Source organism: Coenobita brevimanus, chromosome 106, assembly GCF_032717465.1.
Source record: "Coenobita brevimanus isolate Jiangsu-jjx chromosome 106, ASM3271746v2, whole genome shotgun sequence".
Taxonomy (NCBI): domain Eukaryota; kingdom Metazoa; phylum Arthropoda; class Malacostraca; order Decapoda; family Coenobitidae; genus Coenobita; species Coenobita brevimanus.
Window position 1 is genome coordinate 1,865,808 of NC_137059.1, and position 16,265 is coordinate 1,882,072.

At 45.8% G+C, this 16,265-nt stretch overlaps 1 protein-coding gene across 1 annotated transcript in view; it reads right to left on the reverse strand.

Annotated features, from left to right (window-relative positions):
- Positions 1-16,265, reverse strand: part of LOC145416475 (dynein axonemal heavy chain 6-like) — a 53,486-nt gene that overhangs the window by 13,636 nt on the left and 23,585 nt on the right. The window contains exons 22-45 of the mRNA XM_080285431.1: positions 15,717-15,883; positions 15,406-15,551; positions 14,854-15,088; positions 14,479-14,592; positions 13,946-14,141; positions 13,018-13,587; positions 12,000-12,098; positions 11,386-11,552; positions 11,007-11,170; positions 9,907-10,109; positions 9,108-9,284; positions 8,649-8,780; positions 8,257-8,433; positions 7,291-7,487; positions 6,967-7,111; positions 5,998-6,098; positions 5,422-5,659; positions 4,452-4,612; positions 3,873-4,014; positions 2,669-2,857; positions 1,487-1,629; positions 1,007-1,187; positions 622-801; positions 137-373 (exon numbers count right to left, since the gene is read on the reverse strand). Coding sequence (XP_080141557.1) covers positions 137-373; positions 622-801; positions 1,007-1,187; positions 1,487-1,629; positions 2,669-2,857; positions 3,873-4,014; positions 4,452-4,612; positions 5,422-5,659; positions 5,998-6,098; positions 6,967-7,111; positions 7,291-7,487; positions 8,257-8,433; positions 8,649-8,780; positions 9,108-9,284; positions 9,907-10,109; positions 11,007-11,170; positions 11,386-11,552; positions 12,000-12,098; positions 13,018-13,587; positions 13,946-14,141; positions 14,479-14,592; positions 14,854-15,088; positions 15,406-15,551; positions 15,717-15,883 — 4,461 coding nt within the window. The remainder of the gene's footprint in view (positions 1-136; positions 374-621; positions 802-1,006; positions 1,188-1,486; positions 1,630-2,668; positions 2,858-3,872; positions 4,015-4,451; positions 4,613-5,421; positions 5,660-5,997; positions 6,099-6,966; positions 7,112-7,290; positions 7,488-8,256; positions 8,434-8,648; positions 8,781-9,107; positions 9,285-9,906; positions 10,110-11,006; positions 11,171-11,385; positions 11,553-11,999; positions 12,099-13,017; positions 13,588-13,945; positions 14,142-14,478; positions 14,593-14,853; positions 15,089-15,405; positions 15,552-15,716; positions 15,884-16,265) is intronic.

A 16,265-nucleotide genomic window follows, 5' to 3' on the forward strand; every position in this document is an offset into this window, starting at 1 on the left:
CTCCTTTTCCTCTCCCCTCCACTCTTCTTTCAGCTTTCCTATCTTTTCCCCTCCCTTTTCTACTTTCCTTTCCAATCCCTTATTTCTCCCTCTACTTTCCTCTCCTCCCCCCTCCCCACTGTCCTTCACCTCTAACCTGGTCCAAGGATGAAGGATCGAGGATGACACGCCAAGTAGTAGGTTTGAGAGTGTCCTGGTGGGCGGAGATGGAGGCGCTGAGGGCAGTGGTGAAGGCGAGGCGATGGGCAGGACGAAGGGCGCGACTCACGTGCGTCACCACCAGCTGCGTCACGCTCTTCACAAGGGATTCAATACGCTGGTCGAAGCTCAAGGCCTCGGTTCGGTCCCCACCGCTGATGCATGCTGAGAAGAGCTGAGGGGAAAAGGGTAGTTTTGAGTGTGTAAGTAAACGGTTGCTGACCAACGTGTGCATATAAAAAAGGAATATATTTGGGCAGCTGTAGTCATTTTAAAGTGGGGAGGGAATGAGGTAATTTAGAGCGTGTGAGTAAACGGGTGCTGACCTCTTGGTACGTCAGAGAACAGAATATATTTTGGTACCTGTAGAAAGTGGGAAGAGATGAAAGTTAAGAAAGTCAAGTTAAAAATCAAAGAACTAACAAGGAAGAAGTGTCTGAATGAGAACACGTAGTTTGGGTCGAGTCTCCTGAGGGCCGTGGACGTGGAGAAGAGGAGGCGAGCACGGGTGGCCACGGGGCGGTACTTGTCCCTCACGTTGCCAATCTTCTGCAGCGTACGACGGCTTTCGGCGATGCGGGTGCGGAACTCAGCTGACGTGGACTGTGGAAAAGGAGAAACGTTTAACAGGAAGATAAATGCGGAACTCTGCTGATGCTGTGGAAAAGAAGAAATGTTTCATAAGGAGATAAATGCTGAACACAGGTAGGGTGGATTGAGGAAAAGGAGCAACGTTTTTCAAGAAGGTAACTTTTAACTGCATTCCACTTTTAATGTTTAAGCATACGACCTTTAATTTCAGTCTAACCTTAGCCTCATAAAATGCTGCCAGAAGCTCCTCGTTGTCCAGTAGGGCGGTGGATGCCTGGGTAAGCTTCTTGAGTATGTTGTCGTCCACGGCGGTGAGGGCCTTCTGGTCTCTGGCTAGGCTGCTGGTAAGGTTGGCTCGTTGCTCGTACAGATCCTCACGTTCCATCTTCAGGACGTCGCTACAGGGGGAGGAAAAAGAGAGTTGAAAAGGTTGGCTGGCTTCGAATACAGATCGTCTAGCTCCTTCTGCATGACTGATAGTTCCAACCATCTGTACCAAGAAATTCTGAGCTCAAATGTAAATAACTTGTCAAATGAAATCTCAGTCTACATCGGAAACATATTTGAGGCGCCCAGAACAAGTAGAGAAAGAGAATGAGAAACGAGGAGCAAAGAAAATCACAGTAACAAGAGACACATGATCGTAAGTTATCACAGTTACAAGAGAAACACGTCGTAAGTTATTTTGAGGACTTACTTCAGGAGGCGCTCTTCCAGGACGAGTGGCGGGAGGGCGAATGAAACGCGGGTGATGTGGACGCAGAGTTCGGGGGGCAGGTCAGGGTCAGCGCTCCCTGTCACCAGCACCATCACAACATCTGCCCTCTCACCATCACCGGTCTGTAACAGTAGGGCAATCGCAGTAGTTAGTGGAGGCTGTTATTTAATCGTTACATAATGATTTATTGTAGCTTCTGTTACCCTGACTCCACTGTCCTCTAATAAATGGGTGAAAGACATACCCTTAACAAACACACGTAAATAAAAAAAAATGGCCTAGGAATTTGAGTCATGCACGGATTCATTCATTACGCACTCTCGTCTCCTGCGTTTCCATTTATCCTCTTGCAGTATACACACGGTTTATGAAAAAGGTCATCACTTCATTGACAACAGATCATATATCCGAGTATTTAGTCATCTGAGGATTTGTTAACTCTCCAACAACAACATCTTGATTATGTTAGGCATAGGACAGACCTGTTGTCGGCTATGGGTATGTTTACAACGGTCAAGTTCTTCTTAATCCATAAGTCCCAAAGATATCTTTTATATTCTAATCCTCCTTTTTAGGACTTGTTGTTGTTTGGTGGTAGAGCTCTCGAGTCGGCATATGTTAAGGATTAAGCGGTACGGTTCGAATATCAAAAGTCACAAGTTTTTTTTTATCATGTAAAATGCTACGAAGGAAGCAAGTCGGTCTCCTACCCTTAAATGCTGTGGACTATGGTAGCCTGACCTCAGTACCTATACGCTCTGAAGGGGGCAACACGAGACTAGATGTTTTACTCTTTCTCTTTCCAAACCTAAGCCAAGTGAGGGACATCCAGCACCTTACGAAGTGAGGGTATGAGTGTATGAGGAGACGTTTTATCCCTTGACCCCTCTTTTTCCTTACCTGTACCAGGTGAGGAATATTCATCAGATTTAAAGTGTGTGTATGGAGTGAGTGTGTGAAGATATGTTTTTCCCCTAATCCTTCTTTTTCCTTTACCTGTACCAAGTGGGAGACATCCAGCAGCTTGAGGAATGAGTGTATGAGTATATGAGGTGTGTAAGTGTGTGAAGGAGACATGCTGGCTTGCGAAGTGAGTGTATATGAGGTGAGTGAATGTGTGAAGGAGACATGTTTTTCCTTTAATCTTTCTTTTTCCTTTACCTGTACCAAGTGGGGGACATCCAGTAGCTTGCGAAGGGAGTGTGTGAGGTGTGTGGGCGTGTGCAGGACCAGGATGGGGCGGCGGGCGCGGGCTGCTTGTAGGGCGTGGGAAACAAGGGCCTCGTCACCAGCCTGAAGGATCACCAGCCCTCCTCTCTCCTCATATAGCTTCGTCAGCCATCGCACACACTGCAGGTTGGGAATTGCTTTTTTATGTTCTTGCCGATTTTGATTTACCTCATATGCTGTGACAAATAAATCATCCATCCATCCATCCATCCATCATCCAGTCCTACATTGCCCCATGAGGAGTGTAGCAGCCCGGGGCTAGTCGGTTGGGCCCGACATTTAAGATGAGAGTGACCAGCCTCACTCATCCATGAGTGGCATTACATGAGCAATCAACCCCATCGACCTCTTGGATATAAACCTTCACCGGCTCAATCCGCTTGGAGCGCAATAATTACCCACTAAACCACCAGGTGCCAAAATTTGGTTATATGGTTACCACCCAGCGAAGTAAATGGTTTCCTGTACACCAGGAAACCATTTGGCTTGTCACTCAGTGTAGGGTCACCCACAGGCAGAAGGAAGAGGAATGAATGAAGGAAAGAAAGACAGAAGAGGGAGTGTAAAGTTACTCGTAGGCAGAAGGACAAGGAAAAAATGAAGGAAAGGAAGACAGAAGAGGATGGCAGGAAAGAGGGATGGAGGAGAGTAAAGGGCAGACACCCGACAGCAGCACTACATCGAGTGAGTGGATGGTGAGCGCCCCGACCTACCACAGTACAAAAATAAATAAATAAATAAAGTCATGGCAGTATTGAAGTTCATATCATTATTGCATAACTGGAAATAACTATACTTTTTGGGTCTAACTTACCGTGCTAGATTTGAGACTCAGCATATTCTTGTAATCGGATTAGACCAAATAAAGTGACTCCAATTGGAAATACCTAACCATGACGGCCTACTCTGGGTCTGAGGCTACTAACCCAGCATATTCACTAGTTATAATCAGGATGGGTCTAACAGGAACTAACTTGCTACGTATCTTGGGTTTCGCTGATAACTAACCACTTAGGGTTTAACTGGATGGTACAAGAGTTACTATACGACCTGGTTTTAATCGGTGTATGTCTATCAAAATTAACACGGGAAAGTAATTAATCACAGAGTCTTGGTCTAACTGGGCCTAACTCACCATGTAGTCAGGGTCAAGAACTAACGTGGTTCTGGCTGCTGAGGTGACGAAGGCAGCCTGAACGAGACAGGACGGGTCGCTGTATAGGTCAGCAGCCTCCCACGCCTCTCTGGCCTCAGCGGTACTCAAGGTCTCCACCAGGCTGAAGGGAAGAAAAGTTTTGTGTGTGCCTTCCACTGATTAACCTCTTCACTACAGTGGGTTTCTCTCTCTCTCTCTCTCTCTCTCTCTCTCTCTCTCTCTCGTTATTTCCAGACGATTTATACCTTTCTTGCATAGCAGTAATAACGATCTCCACTATGCAATAGGGGAGGGAAAGAATAAAAGGGCTTGCTTTCTACTAAATAAAGCTGATGAAGATCCCTACCGCCTTTCAGTTCAGTCACTCCACTTATTTATATATCCAGTCACGTCACTTGCTCATAATTCTGCTCATACTGTCACTCCATTTATAGATCTCGTCACGTCATTCTAAAATTTACGTATATATCTAACTACGCTAATTACTCAACTCTTCAAAGGAAACACAAAAGCCAGTCACTCAACGAGGAAAGCACAGAATCCAACAGCACCACTTACTCATAATTCTTTGGAGTGACGATGCCAGCAGTGTTGAGTACAGAAATGACCCCAGCGAGAAGAGCTGCACGTCGGGGTGGTCGTAAAGCAGCCAGGTAGGCCACAGCCGCACCACCAATAACACACTCACCGTACACACTCTCCACCTCCTGCACCAATACCTGTTTGGATGGGATGCAGGCTAATTGTGTGTCTGTGTTTGGGAAGGGGGCAAGTGGCCAAATAACCCACTGCAGCGGACCTACAACACACCCTTCATACGTAATCTCCACCTCCTTTACCTGCATCTGTTTGGTGGGATGTGGAGTGGTAGGAGTGTGAGGCTCAGTACAGATATGCAGGAAGTCCTTGCTATCATTCTTATCATCATTATCCAGCCTTTTGTTCCATCAACATGTGGGGTGAGGTAAAGTCCTAAACACAAGGGGGGAAAAATGACAGGAGAGGCCCTAATCAACAGCATGACCCATTGAATTTGTCACACATTTACCCACCATTTACGTCTCCAGAATCCTGACTCCACCTCAGGCGTAACAAGCCACGTACGCATGATACAGTATTACAGCTACGGATTAATATGGTCCGTGGTTTTCTTAAAGGAAAGGAGAAAGAACTAAATGGTAAAATCCCTAAATGATGTTATTTCCAGAGAAACAAAAGACAGCCAAATTCAAGATACCTTTATGTCGAGATGTCTTGAGAAATTGCGTTTTTTTTAGACCGGGGGTCACAGGCAGAGGAAAATAAAGACTGAAGAAGACAGCTCCAGAGTTTACCTGTTGCATATATGAATGAATGAATGAATGGAGTATCGTTAACTTTTGTACTGGGGAGGTGGACAGAAAAAGGGTGAGAGTGTGCTACCAAGGTGGTGCTACGCGCCTACTGTAATCAGGAAGACTGATTCAGAAGAGCAGTGCATGAAAAGAGGTACGAATGATGGAGCAGAAACAATGACTTGTGAGTGTACCTTAATCTTGGCAGACCAGCGTGAGTCCTCATCAGCCAGAACAGTGGTGAGCCTGGTGCAGCGCTGGAGTCTGGCCGTGGCTCTCTTAATCCCGCCCTCCAACTGCTGACGACGACAGGAACAGCCCTCGTAGCGCGCCTGCAACTCACTCAGTTCCCTCTCACTCTGCCCCAGCTGCTGTTGTAGTTGTCGTTGTTCCAGCTGTGCCGTGTTCAGCTCTCTCTCCAGCTCTGACAGTCTGGGTGCAAAGAGAATAATATGGCAGATCTTTATGGTGCTGGTAGGAACAGCATGAAAGTAGTCATTATACTGTAGGGGTTAATTGGGACTGCTTCCAGTAAATAAGAAAACCTAAAACAAAAAGTGCTTGCAGGGTAGTTGTTCACAGAATTTATATGCAAAGGGCCTGTACTACTTACTTCAGTTTCTTTGGATCCAGGTTGCCAAGGACCTGAGTTACTTGACCTTAAGGATCTACATTGCAAAGGGCCTGAGCTACTTGAATTTCTTGGGATCCATGTTGCAAAGGACCTGAACAGCTTTCTTGAGTTTCTTAAGCTTCACATAATTACTTACTTGAGCTTCTTAGGGTCAACATTGCGAAGGACCTGTGCGTAATGTTCCAGAGCCTTCAGCCAAGCACACAGAGGTCGGCACGGCTTGGACACCTTCCCCACCTGCATATATGGCAATTCTTCGGTAAAATGTGGATTGACGTTTTTTTTAGCTAATTAGATAAGACACACTATCACATCTCACACTGGCACACCAAACACACCTCACAGTCACACTTTACACTTCTCACCACACCTAACACTGCCACCTCAAACACACCTCACAGTCACACTTAACACTTTTACACCTCTCACCACACCTCACATTGCCACATCAAACACGCCCACAGTCACACTTTACACTTTTACACCTCTCACCACACCTCACACTGCCACACTAATCACACCTCACAATCACACTTTACACTTTTACACCTCTCACCACACCTCATACTGCCACACCAAACACAGTTACACCTTACACCACCAAACCTTCCGTCTCCACCTGCACATCCTACACCCTATCCTATAAAGACAGTGCTCCTTATAGGGTGAAAATGTGTTCTAAAATATCGTAACTTTTTCCACACAGTTGGTAATGTGAGTTGGGGACAAACTGGCAGATCAGCTTAACAGTAAATAGTGTAATCTGAATGGGTAATCTTTCTGTAATTACTGTGTCTCTTAATTCCCGTAGTCCCATTTTTTTTCCGTTTCATTTATTTTATATCTCAGATGATTTCATTCATTTAAGAGAGATTTTTATGCTGGGGGGATCAGGTATACACGTCATTAATCCATACAATACCCAAAATCTCCCCTATATTAAGTATATGCATCTCGAGGCAACAAGAATAAAACAAAAATATGTCATTGGTTTAAAGGAATTAGATGCAAAGAAGAACGTATTAAAAATATATATATATAAAGAGGACTTTCAGTAGACATAAAAATACAGTCTTCCTTCCCACTAAAACCTAGAGTTACTTGCCTCGTCCGGTAAGAACTTGGGACTCTCAGTGTATTTCTTGAGCTTCCTAAGAATGGCGTCTGAGATGGCGTCCTTGTCCACCTCCAGGAGCTTCTTAGTCATGCTGGGGTCGCCGAGGAGTGTCTTCATTGCTGACCACTCCAGCCTGGGGAAGGAGGAAGGACAGGTGTGGGATGACGGCTTAGTTTAATCCGCACGCACGCAGACACACACAAATTCTCGTTCACATCCCCCTCCACCCACCCACACCTAATATTCAACATCTTATAACCCCACCCCACTCCAACCAACCCCCACCCTACCCCTCCCAACTCCACTCCTCACTTGACATTCAGGAGGGTGCAGATGGGTTCCATGACCAGCAGAACCAGGTCGGGTGGCTTATTGAGGACTCGAACCTCCACCAAATCCTTCTTGTCCAGTGCCCTGATGGCCTTCTCCGCCGCCTCCAGCCCCGGTACTGCCTCTCCCACCTCCTGCGAGATCTCCTCACCAAGGGCACTCACGGCGTCACTCCGCTCCTGTCGTGGTGGGTAAACGAAGCATTTTTCCAGTGAAAGAAATTATCATCCCAGCCCCCTTATCTCCTTAAAACATCGGTTAAAAAACATGACTCTCACATCCTCCGTATACATATAAGAAAGCTAACTTCATCTGGGCATATGCATAAAATTAAGTTTGCGTGTTTGAAGGCCTTGGTCATGCAAACATGTGTAATTCTTTTTTTTTTTTTTTTCTTTTTTTTTTCTTTTTTTTTTTTTTAACCCACTGATGGCCAGTAACATTGAAACCTAGTGCCATGCAGATCCATCTCTGCAAGAATGTCAGCAATAAATAAGTCGAGCATTTTTTTTTTTTTTTTTTTAGCTAAAGACCCTGAGTATTGTTAAACCTAAACTAGGGCCCCGGGTATGAGTCTGGAGTTTTTTCATGTCTTGAATCCACACTCATTGACGGCTATTGAGTCTAGTCTACCCGAGAAGTTAGAATTTTGATGTGCAGAATAGTAATGTATGGATAGTTGTCTCAGTCGGACTTTGAGTGTGTAGATATGGTTGAGTCTCCCACCTAGGAGTGTTGCAAAGGCCAGATACTGGGGCATGGTAGTATCCTGGGACGTCAACCGTTCACAAAAATAGTTACTCGGTACCATAAACTTTAAAAGATTAACACAAAATAGTTACGATGCAAACACCGCTGTACTGTAGAGAAAAAAAAAAGCACTGAGGTTAACTACAGACCCCACCATTAATGAGGCAACGAATATACAGTCCCTGTACTGTAAGGTACCTTGACTTTATCCTCCTGAGCCAGCATCTGGTCCCTGACGGCTGACACTTGTGTGCGGTGGTGTGCCAGGGCATGGGTGAGACGCTGAGCCTCCTCCTGCGTCGCCTTCAGCTCAGGCTCAAGTTCCCCCAGCTCACTCTTCAGTTCCTCCACGTTGCCACTCGTCTCCTGCAGCTTCTGTACAGTGGAAGTAAAGCAGTCAGGGGGCCAATAATGTTCACTAACTGGCTATATAAACGTTCCCGAACTCCATCCTATTCCCAGAAACAGCTGTTGGACTGCAAGAGAGGAGCAACTTCATCCTGCAGTCGACTGAGTTCACATTCAGATGAACCTGGAGCTACAACTACTAGTAACAAGACGCTAAAATACACTACAGTTACTATACTAACATCCATGCCGCCTTTGAACAGAGACAGTGCGTTCCTGAGCTGAGTCCTACGGCGGCACAGGAGCTTGACAGTCACACGGCACATCTCTACGAAGTCCCCAGCAGCAGCAGCCACTCCCTCCTTGCACATCACCTGCCGAAGGAGGGATGGGGGGATCAAGTAAAAGTACCCTGTTTTCAAAGCCTGGAAGCATAGTGTAAAGGTTGATGTGACTGAACACTTAAATTTTCCTTCCGTCATCATCATGGTCATGGTCATCGACATATTCCTATTTTCCATTAAGAAATACAGTATGCTTTCTCTACCCATTCGTCATCATCATCATCAATATAACCTTATTTCCCGCTTATAAACTGTGTGTGTGTGTGTGTGTGTGTGTGTGTGTGTGTGTGTGTGTGTGTGTGTGTGTGTGTGTGTGTGTTTGTGTGTTCTATCCTTGAGTTCTAGAGTGTGTCAGACCTGGTGTATAGAGGGTAGTGTTGCCTGAAGCTGATGCAGGACGTGTGGAGGGAGGTCTGCGAGGATGAGCGCCCTCCTGGCCACCTCCCTCAGTGTGTCGCTACTCCACGCACTCATCACCACCCACGTCCACCTACCCCGCAGCGAAGGGTACCGCCTACACCAATCATTACTCACCTGAAGCAAAGGGAATGCATCTTACACCATTCCACATTTACCCATAGAGAAAAACAGGAAAAAAATCAACGCTCCCGCTCAAAAAAGAAAAAAAAACGTGAATTACTTAAGACTTTCCAGGACCATTCAGTACTCTCCTACATTAAAACAGACCTACATCACTCATCTACCTTAAATAAACACATACACACACACACACACACACACTGAGCATATTGGTGACAGCCTAGTAACGTAAGGTAGACGGGCCATACTCCTCCAGATAAAAGCTCTCATTAGGTTTTGAGATCGTGTTAAGGAAATACGAAGCTAAACTGTACCTGGGGTGAGTGAGTGAAAAGGCAGATGTGTAAGTTCCGGCCAGTTCTTGAAATGAACCTATGATGTAAGACAACCACTTTATTCTCCACCAGGTAAAAGATCAGGCTGTCAGCAAGATGTCATTAGGATTTGCCACAGTGTAAAAGAACTACCGACCACAAGTGTACCTGGGGCGAGTGAGTGACAAAGAAGTGAAGGTTTGCTTATGCCAGAGAAAAGCCTGTGATGGAGAATTGGCAAGTCCAGGAACAAGATCTCTAAGTGTTGCAGGGTGTACACGAACTACTGACCACAACTCTACCTGGCGTGAGTGGGTGACGAGGCAGATGTGTAGGTTCCTGCGCACACCGGAGACGAGCCTGTGACGGAGGGCGGCCAGGTCATCTTCCTCTAAGTAGGTGATCCAGCGGTTTTCGTGCAGCCGGGGACTCTTGCTGCCCTTCTGTCTTATACCTTCCAGCAGTCCACGCATCCTAACACCTTCCCACAGACCCTCACTCCAACCTAGGAACGTAAAGAAGGAGCTGACACGATGAGTTATACCGGTATTTACGTCTGTCTTTACCTTACAGAAGGCCACGCACTCCTCCTCCTTAAAACCCCCCACTTTAACCTAGAAATTCAAAAAGGGAGTTGAATGGATGGGTTAGGCTATATTCACAATTGTCTTATACTCTACAGCAGTCAACGCACCCTCACACGCTCCTTAAAACGTTCACTCCAGCCTAAAAACTTAACGAAGGAACTGAATGGATGGATTAGGCTGTACTTACATCTTTTTTTTTTTATTATACCACACAGCAGTCTACGTACCATCACGCCATCCGAAGACCCTCACTCCAACCTCCTCACTCCAACCTAGCAACGTTATAAAGAAACTGAATGGATGAGCTACACTGATATCCACGTCCGCCTTATACTTGCCAGTAGTCAATGCACTCTCCCAAAGAACTGGTGGCTTGTCCATACCTCGCTCTCAGCCTGAACAACATAGCCTTTAAGGATGAGCAAAGGTGGTGGCGTTAACCAGGTCCTAGGGAATAGGCAAGTGTGGATGGAAGCATAAAACAGCATTACAAGGAAACTAAAGGGAAGTTAAACCAATGGAAAGGGTGCTGTGTTCCTACAAACCCTTTAAAACAAAAGAAAACGCACTGCGGGAACCATGACAGAAAACTGGTGTTAGTAGGGTACACTAATTTAATCATGACTGCGTTTTGTTGGGGCTTGTACTGAATGGTAAATAAAGAACCTAAATAAAAAAAAGGTGTGGTCATTACTGCACTGATTATTAAGGAACTAGGTTGAAAGATCACATACACAGCAATTAAAGAACAAAAGAGAAGTGATATCAGCGCTAAAGGTGGGGTGGAAGCAGGGAAGGTAGTGTGGGTAACTGACCGTGTTGGGCGAGGGCGTAGAGTGTGTTGAGGAGTGTGGGGGTGAGTGCATGGTGACGTAGGAGTAGCAGGGTGCGGCGCCCCCCCACACCTGCAGCCTGCACCGCCGCCCTCACCGCTATCATCTGGTCCGCCTCTTCCTTGTGCTCGTCTAGGCGGTACACCCTACAAGAGGAAAAGTATAATTAACCAGTCAGCTGTATAATCCTCTGGCAATTGGAGCAGTTACTTGCAACTCAAAGTCCACTTATTTTAAATTTTTATAACGCTGCACCACTTAAGACATTACTCAAAGTCCCCAAATCAGATTTCTTATTCTATTCCACAACATGACAAAAAAACATACAGTAGGTGTTTCTCTCTCTCTCTCTCTCTCTCACCTGGCCCTGACATAATAAGCCGCCAATCTCGCCAGTGACATCTTTCCTACGCCGGGAGGTCCCTGAAGAAGGACGTGGCCACAGGGAGTCTCCAGGGTCAGCACCAGGCTCAGCAGGGCGTCGTGGTGGGCTGCTGAGAACAGGAGTGGTGGCAGGCCCTCTGGATACTGAAACAGACGTCAGGATATTGCAGCAAGGGTCTGGGTACTGCAACAGACGGCTGGATGTTGCAAAATATGTCACAACTTTGCAACAGACGCTAGGGTAATGCAACAGGATACTGCAAGAGAAGTCAGGATACTGCAACTGAGGTATCCACATGGCAGTTATTACCCATTATTAGCCCTACGAATAACTTCTTGATGTCTGATACTTTTCATGAGACACCCCTCTATGATGGGATTCTAGGGCAGGATGATGATGATGATGATAATGATGATGATGGATGTGGTGGAGGGGTATATGAATGAGAGAGATGTGAATTGAAGGGATGGCAGCCTGAGAGGTGAAGACAGGGAGACTTGAAGACGATTTGTCTCTGGTCACCCCTTCCAGGATTAAGAGCAGTAGCTATTGAGACAGGTGATGAAGAAACATACGATGAACAAACGTACCTGGACATTCCTAAGAAATTCATTGTAGTCTTTTGCATGTACCATCGTCTTCTTGCCCTCCTCCGTCAGCCCAGGCCACCACACCAGGCGTTCCTCAATCTACACAACAGAGCTTAGTTATTCAAGTGCTGAAGATGAAGAGTGCTGGATAAATCACCATATATCCATCTCTTCTTCTTACATCATTGCTCTTATATATATCTACAACCCTTTCTCTCCCACTCATCATCTTAATCATCAATCGTTTTTATAAATGTCACCTATCTTCATAATCAACAATCATCAACTCTCATCCTTATCAGTCATCACCCACATCAATCATCACTAATCACCATCAATCACATTTAGCCTGCGACATGAAAAACTAGATATAAGATGAAATAATTATCTTCACTTCTTTTTCCACCCAAGGATGGGCAGAGATACGATCCATTAACGACAAAAGAGAGAAGACGAAAGTGTGAAAATCATCAACAGCCTCTCCCCTCAAAATGCGTCAGTTTAAAGAATGCCGGCTTCTGTATGGGCTAGTCTCGTTAGGCGTGAAGGATCCAAAATCAAAGAAAGATAAAATGTGTCAGTGGGAGAACTATCACCAACATACCTCCTCAAAATGGGTCAAAATAATGGCCTGCAGTCCTAACGGACCCAGGTTCGAATCCCGGCTGGGGCAGGGAACAGTTGAAGGATTTGAATTTCATTAAATCAGGCTTTACTGATCTACCAGAAGACCCGCCGACATGTCATAAAAATACCCCCGCTAATACCAATACACCAGTCCTGTATGAGACAGCCCTAGCATGTATTCAATATGGACGGTGGGTGTTAGCGCCGAAGTGGTGACATGTAGAGGTGTATGGTATGTAGGAGGACTGCTGGGCCTTGATAGCAGGCTGTGAAGACTATGCCCAGAGTCGGACACATAAAAAAAAAAAAAAAAAAAAAAGGGGGGCAGTAATAATGGGTGCCAACTTCTTTCTGTGGGAATACGAAAAAGGGAGAAATATCAACAGCCTACCTCCTCGAAATGGGTCAAAATAATGGGTGCCAGCTTCTGTCTGAGGCTGGTCTCGTCTGGCATGATGCTACTAAACACCCGAACAGCCTCCATGGTCACCAGAGATGCAGCCTGGCCCATGGTTAGCTGGAGGAAGCAGGTATTTCGACGAACGGAGTCAATCAGCTGCAGAAGGTGGTGAAGGTTGGCCACGTCCTTAGTTCTTTCCTCGTCAGCGTCTTTGCTCTCGTATGTCGGCTTACTGGATAAGGATGATCTGAGTTTGTCCCCCTTCTCCTCCTCAGTTGACTCGAGTGGTGGTGATTCAGTTCTAGAGATGTTCCTACGGTTTTCACTGCCTTCCTGTGTGTTTGAAGCAGGGACGCCGTGACCTGAAGGATCTTTCCCCACTTCCTCAAGTTTTTTCTTGTAAGCTGGATCATTGCTTTTGTCCGCATCTTCTTTACTGGCGGTGGATTGTGGTAGTTCTGGCTCCTGCATCTCCTGGAAGAGGGACAAAATGACCTCCTTTGTGGCCTCAGGTAGGTGGTTGTCTTCGTCGATTTCTACCAGAGTGTCTTGAAGGCAAACCTGCAAGTGGAAGTTGGTGGATAAGAAGAGATATCTGCACTTCCAAGAAAAAAAAAACCACTCTATAGGTACAGTAAGATAGAGTTACAAGCTGTCACAGAAAAATACTCAACAGCATTATAACCATTAATTGCAGTATATTTAAGCAATTTCTGATATAATATTTATTGATAGTCATATAAAATCATACCACCTCTAAAAACGTTTAAAAAATCATAATACCATGACTCATGTAGCCGCTAATTCCAATGCTAAAATACCTAGACAGTTTTCTTATTTAAATTCCAAAGAACGTGATGCAGTGAAATATAACAAATATCTCCATACATCATTACTTTTATAATATTAACAAACTCACCTTTATAATGTAACGACAGGTGGAGAGGGAGGTGTGAGGAAGAGCCATGGGGACGCAGTGACGCAGGAGGCGGGGGTGCAGGAGGAGGTCAGGTGTGCGATGATGGCAGGTGAGGGCCAGAAGGGGCACCACTCGCTCCACCCTGTACACCTTCCCTGATGCCGGACACACCACTTCCCGCCACTCCACTAGGTGTCTGAAGGCAAGGGAGAGTGAGGGATCATTAAAGCATTGTTATTCTCACGGGACAGGAGGAAATCTGGTGCGTAGGTGTGGTAGGGAGATGTGGCATTATAAAGTGGATGTGTGAGATGTATTAGTGTGAGTGTATAGGATATAAAAGTATGAAGTGTGAGTGTGAGATGCAGGAATGTCAGAAGTGTGTGAGAGATATGACTGTGTGAGGTGTGTAAGATGTGGCAGTGTGAAATGAACTTAGCTGTACCAGTGTAAGGTATGTAACTATAAGATGAGCTTGTGTCTTCCTCAGCACAGTAACTTTTCTGTCACCACGTAAGTAAACACAAACTTACCTAAACGTTTCCAAGACAGTCCCCACGGCACCGTCCACATCCAGCTGCAAATGGGCATCCTCAAGAATCAGCAGAGAAAATCCCTCATTCCCAGGTGCCAAAACTTGAACATCGCTGCTTGCCCCTTTCCCAAACTGGTCCACAAATTGCGCATCAGTCTTATCCTCTTCAACTGACTGGTTTACCGTCCGAGATACGCCGTTTCCCTCCTCTTCTGACTTACTAGACACTGAAGATATCACTTTCTCCTCTCCTGTTGACTGAAGTGGTGATTCGGGCCCAAGCTTGTCTATATTATCAGAGAAGCTATTTTGTCCATTCATAAGGGACGATGCGAGTGACGCTGAACCTGAACGATCATTTTTAAGCAGGGACGATCCTGTTTCACCTTTCTGCACATCTTCAGAGGCGGTTTTGTGGTCATTACTGAGAGGCTGATGTGGAGATGACCCTGCATGACCGTTTCTGAGAGGTGAAGGGAGGAGAAATAAGGTCATGCAGGCGAAGAGGTCGGCTGAGGTGGAGAGTGGAGTGCACTTGAAGCGGATGACTTGGGTAGCGGGGGCCTGGTGACGCTCAAACATATCCAGGAAAGTGCTTAACCCGTGGCCTGGAAGGGGAGAAAGTCTTGTAATATCATCATCATCATCATCATCATCATCATCATCATCATCAACATCACCAGCATTATTATCGTAGTCGTCGTCTTAATTACTATCATAATCATTTCCACATTTACCACTACCACCATCATCAGCATAATCATTTTCACAGTTACTTTCACCATCATCATCATCATCTTCAGAACAAATATTTTCATCAAGACCATCGCAAGCTTGAAAAAAATCCAGTTCCACCAATTTGGTTTTAATTACATTCCACAACAGTTTCACTTGGCTTATTCCTGTATTTCCTGAGTGCTGTTACCTGGCCTGGAGGTGAGGACGATGGGGCAGGCAGCGTCCAGTAGCTGAGGGAGAAGACTGAGACCCGCCTGGAACTCTGGTGTGGCTACAACACGCCCGGGGAAGTCCAGAAACGCGTCTGATGGGGCGGGACTGCGAGAATCCAGCCTGTGAAAGAAAGAAATAACAATCTTTAATGGGTAACTCTTTTGCTTCAATGAGTTTCTTTTTTCAATCAAACTAGCATCTCACTGGACATCGTACTGATAGTCTGTTGATGGATGAAAGTCTCCTAATCCCACAAGAATATGACCCTGAGAGCCAAGTCGTTACCTGGCTGGGGTGTAGGATCCCTCCCTGGCGTCCTGGTGGAGGTGTGGGTAACGTGCCGTGTGTAGGAGGTCCAGCACCTGCGTCAGCGACTCCAGCACCTCCTCTGCCGCAGCCGTGGGAGTCACTCGTCCCTCCGTCAGCTGGCATGCACACTTCGCCACACACTCCTGCTGAGGCGAGTTTGAAGTTATATCCTTAAGCTGAATATTTTTACTGGGGCCAGAAGTAAACATAGACCCGTATTTTCGTCGGTCAGAAAGCTCCCTAGCACCTCTTCCTTAGCTATTTATTTCTGGATACGGCTGGTTAATATCCTTTTGCACGTTAGCTATGCAGAGTATGGCGATAATAGAATGATTTATGCAAACAGAGAAGGATAGTAGGGTTTAATAAGCAGCATAAATCGTTTAGGAAAAGGTGTTACGGAGCTTCCTTTGTCAACGAAAATACAAGACATATTCTTCAGGTAGATGTTGGATGCTAAAGTTAATTTTGTGTATCCTGGCTGACAGTGTAAAAAGATTGCTGGTATTTCCACCTATAGTACCC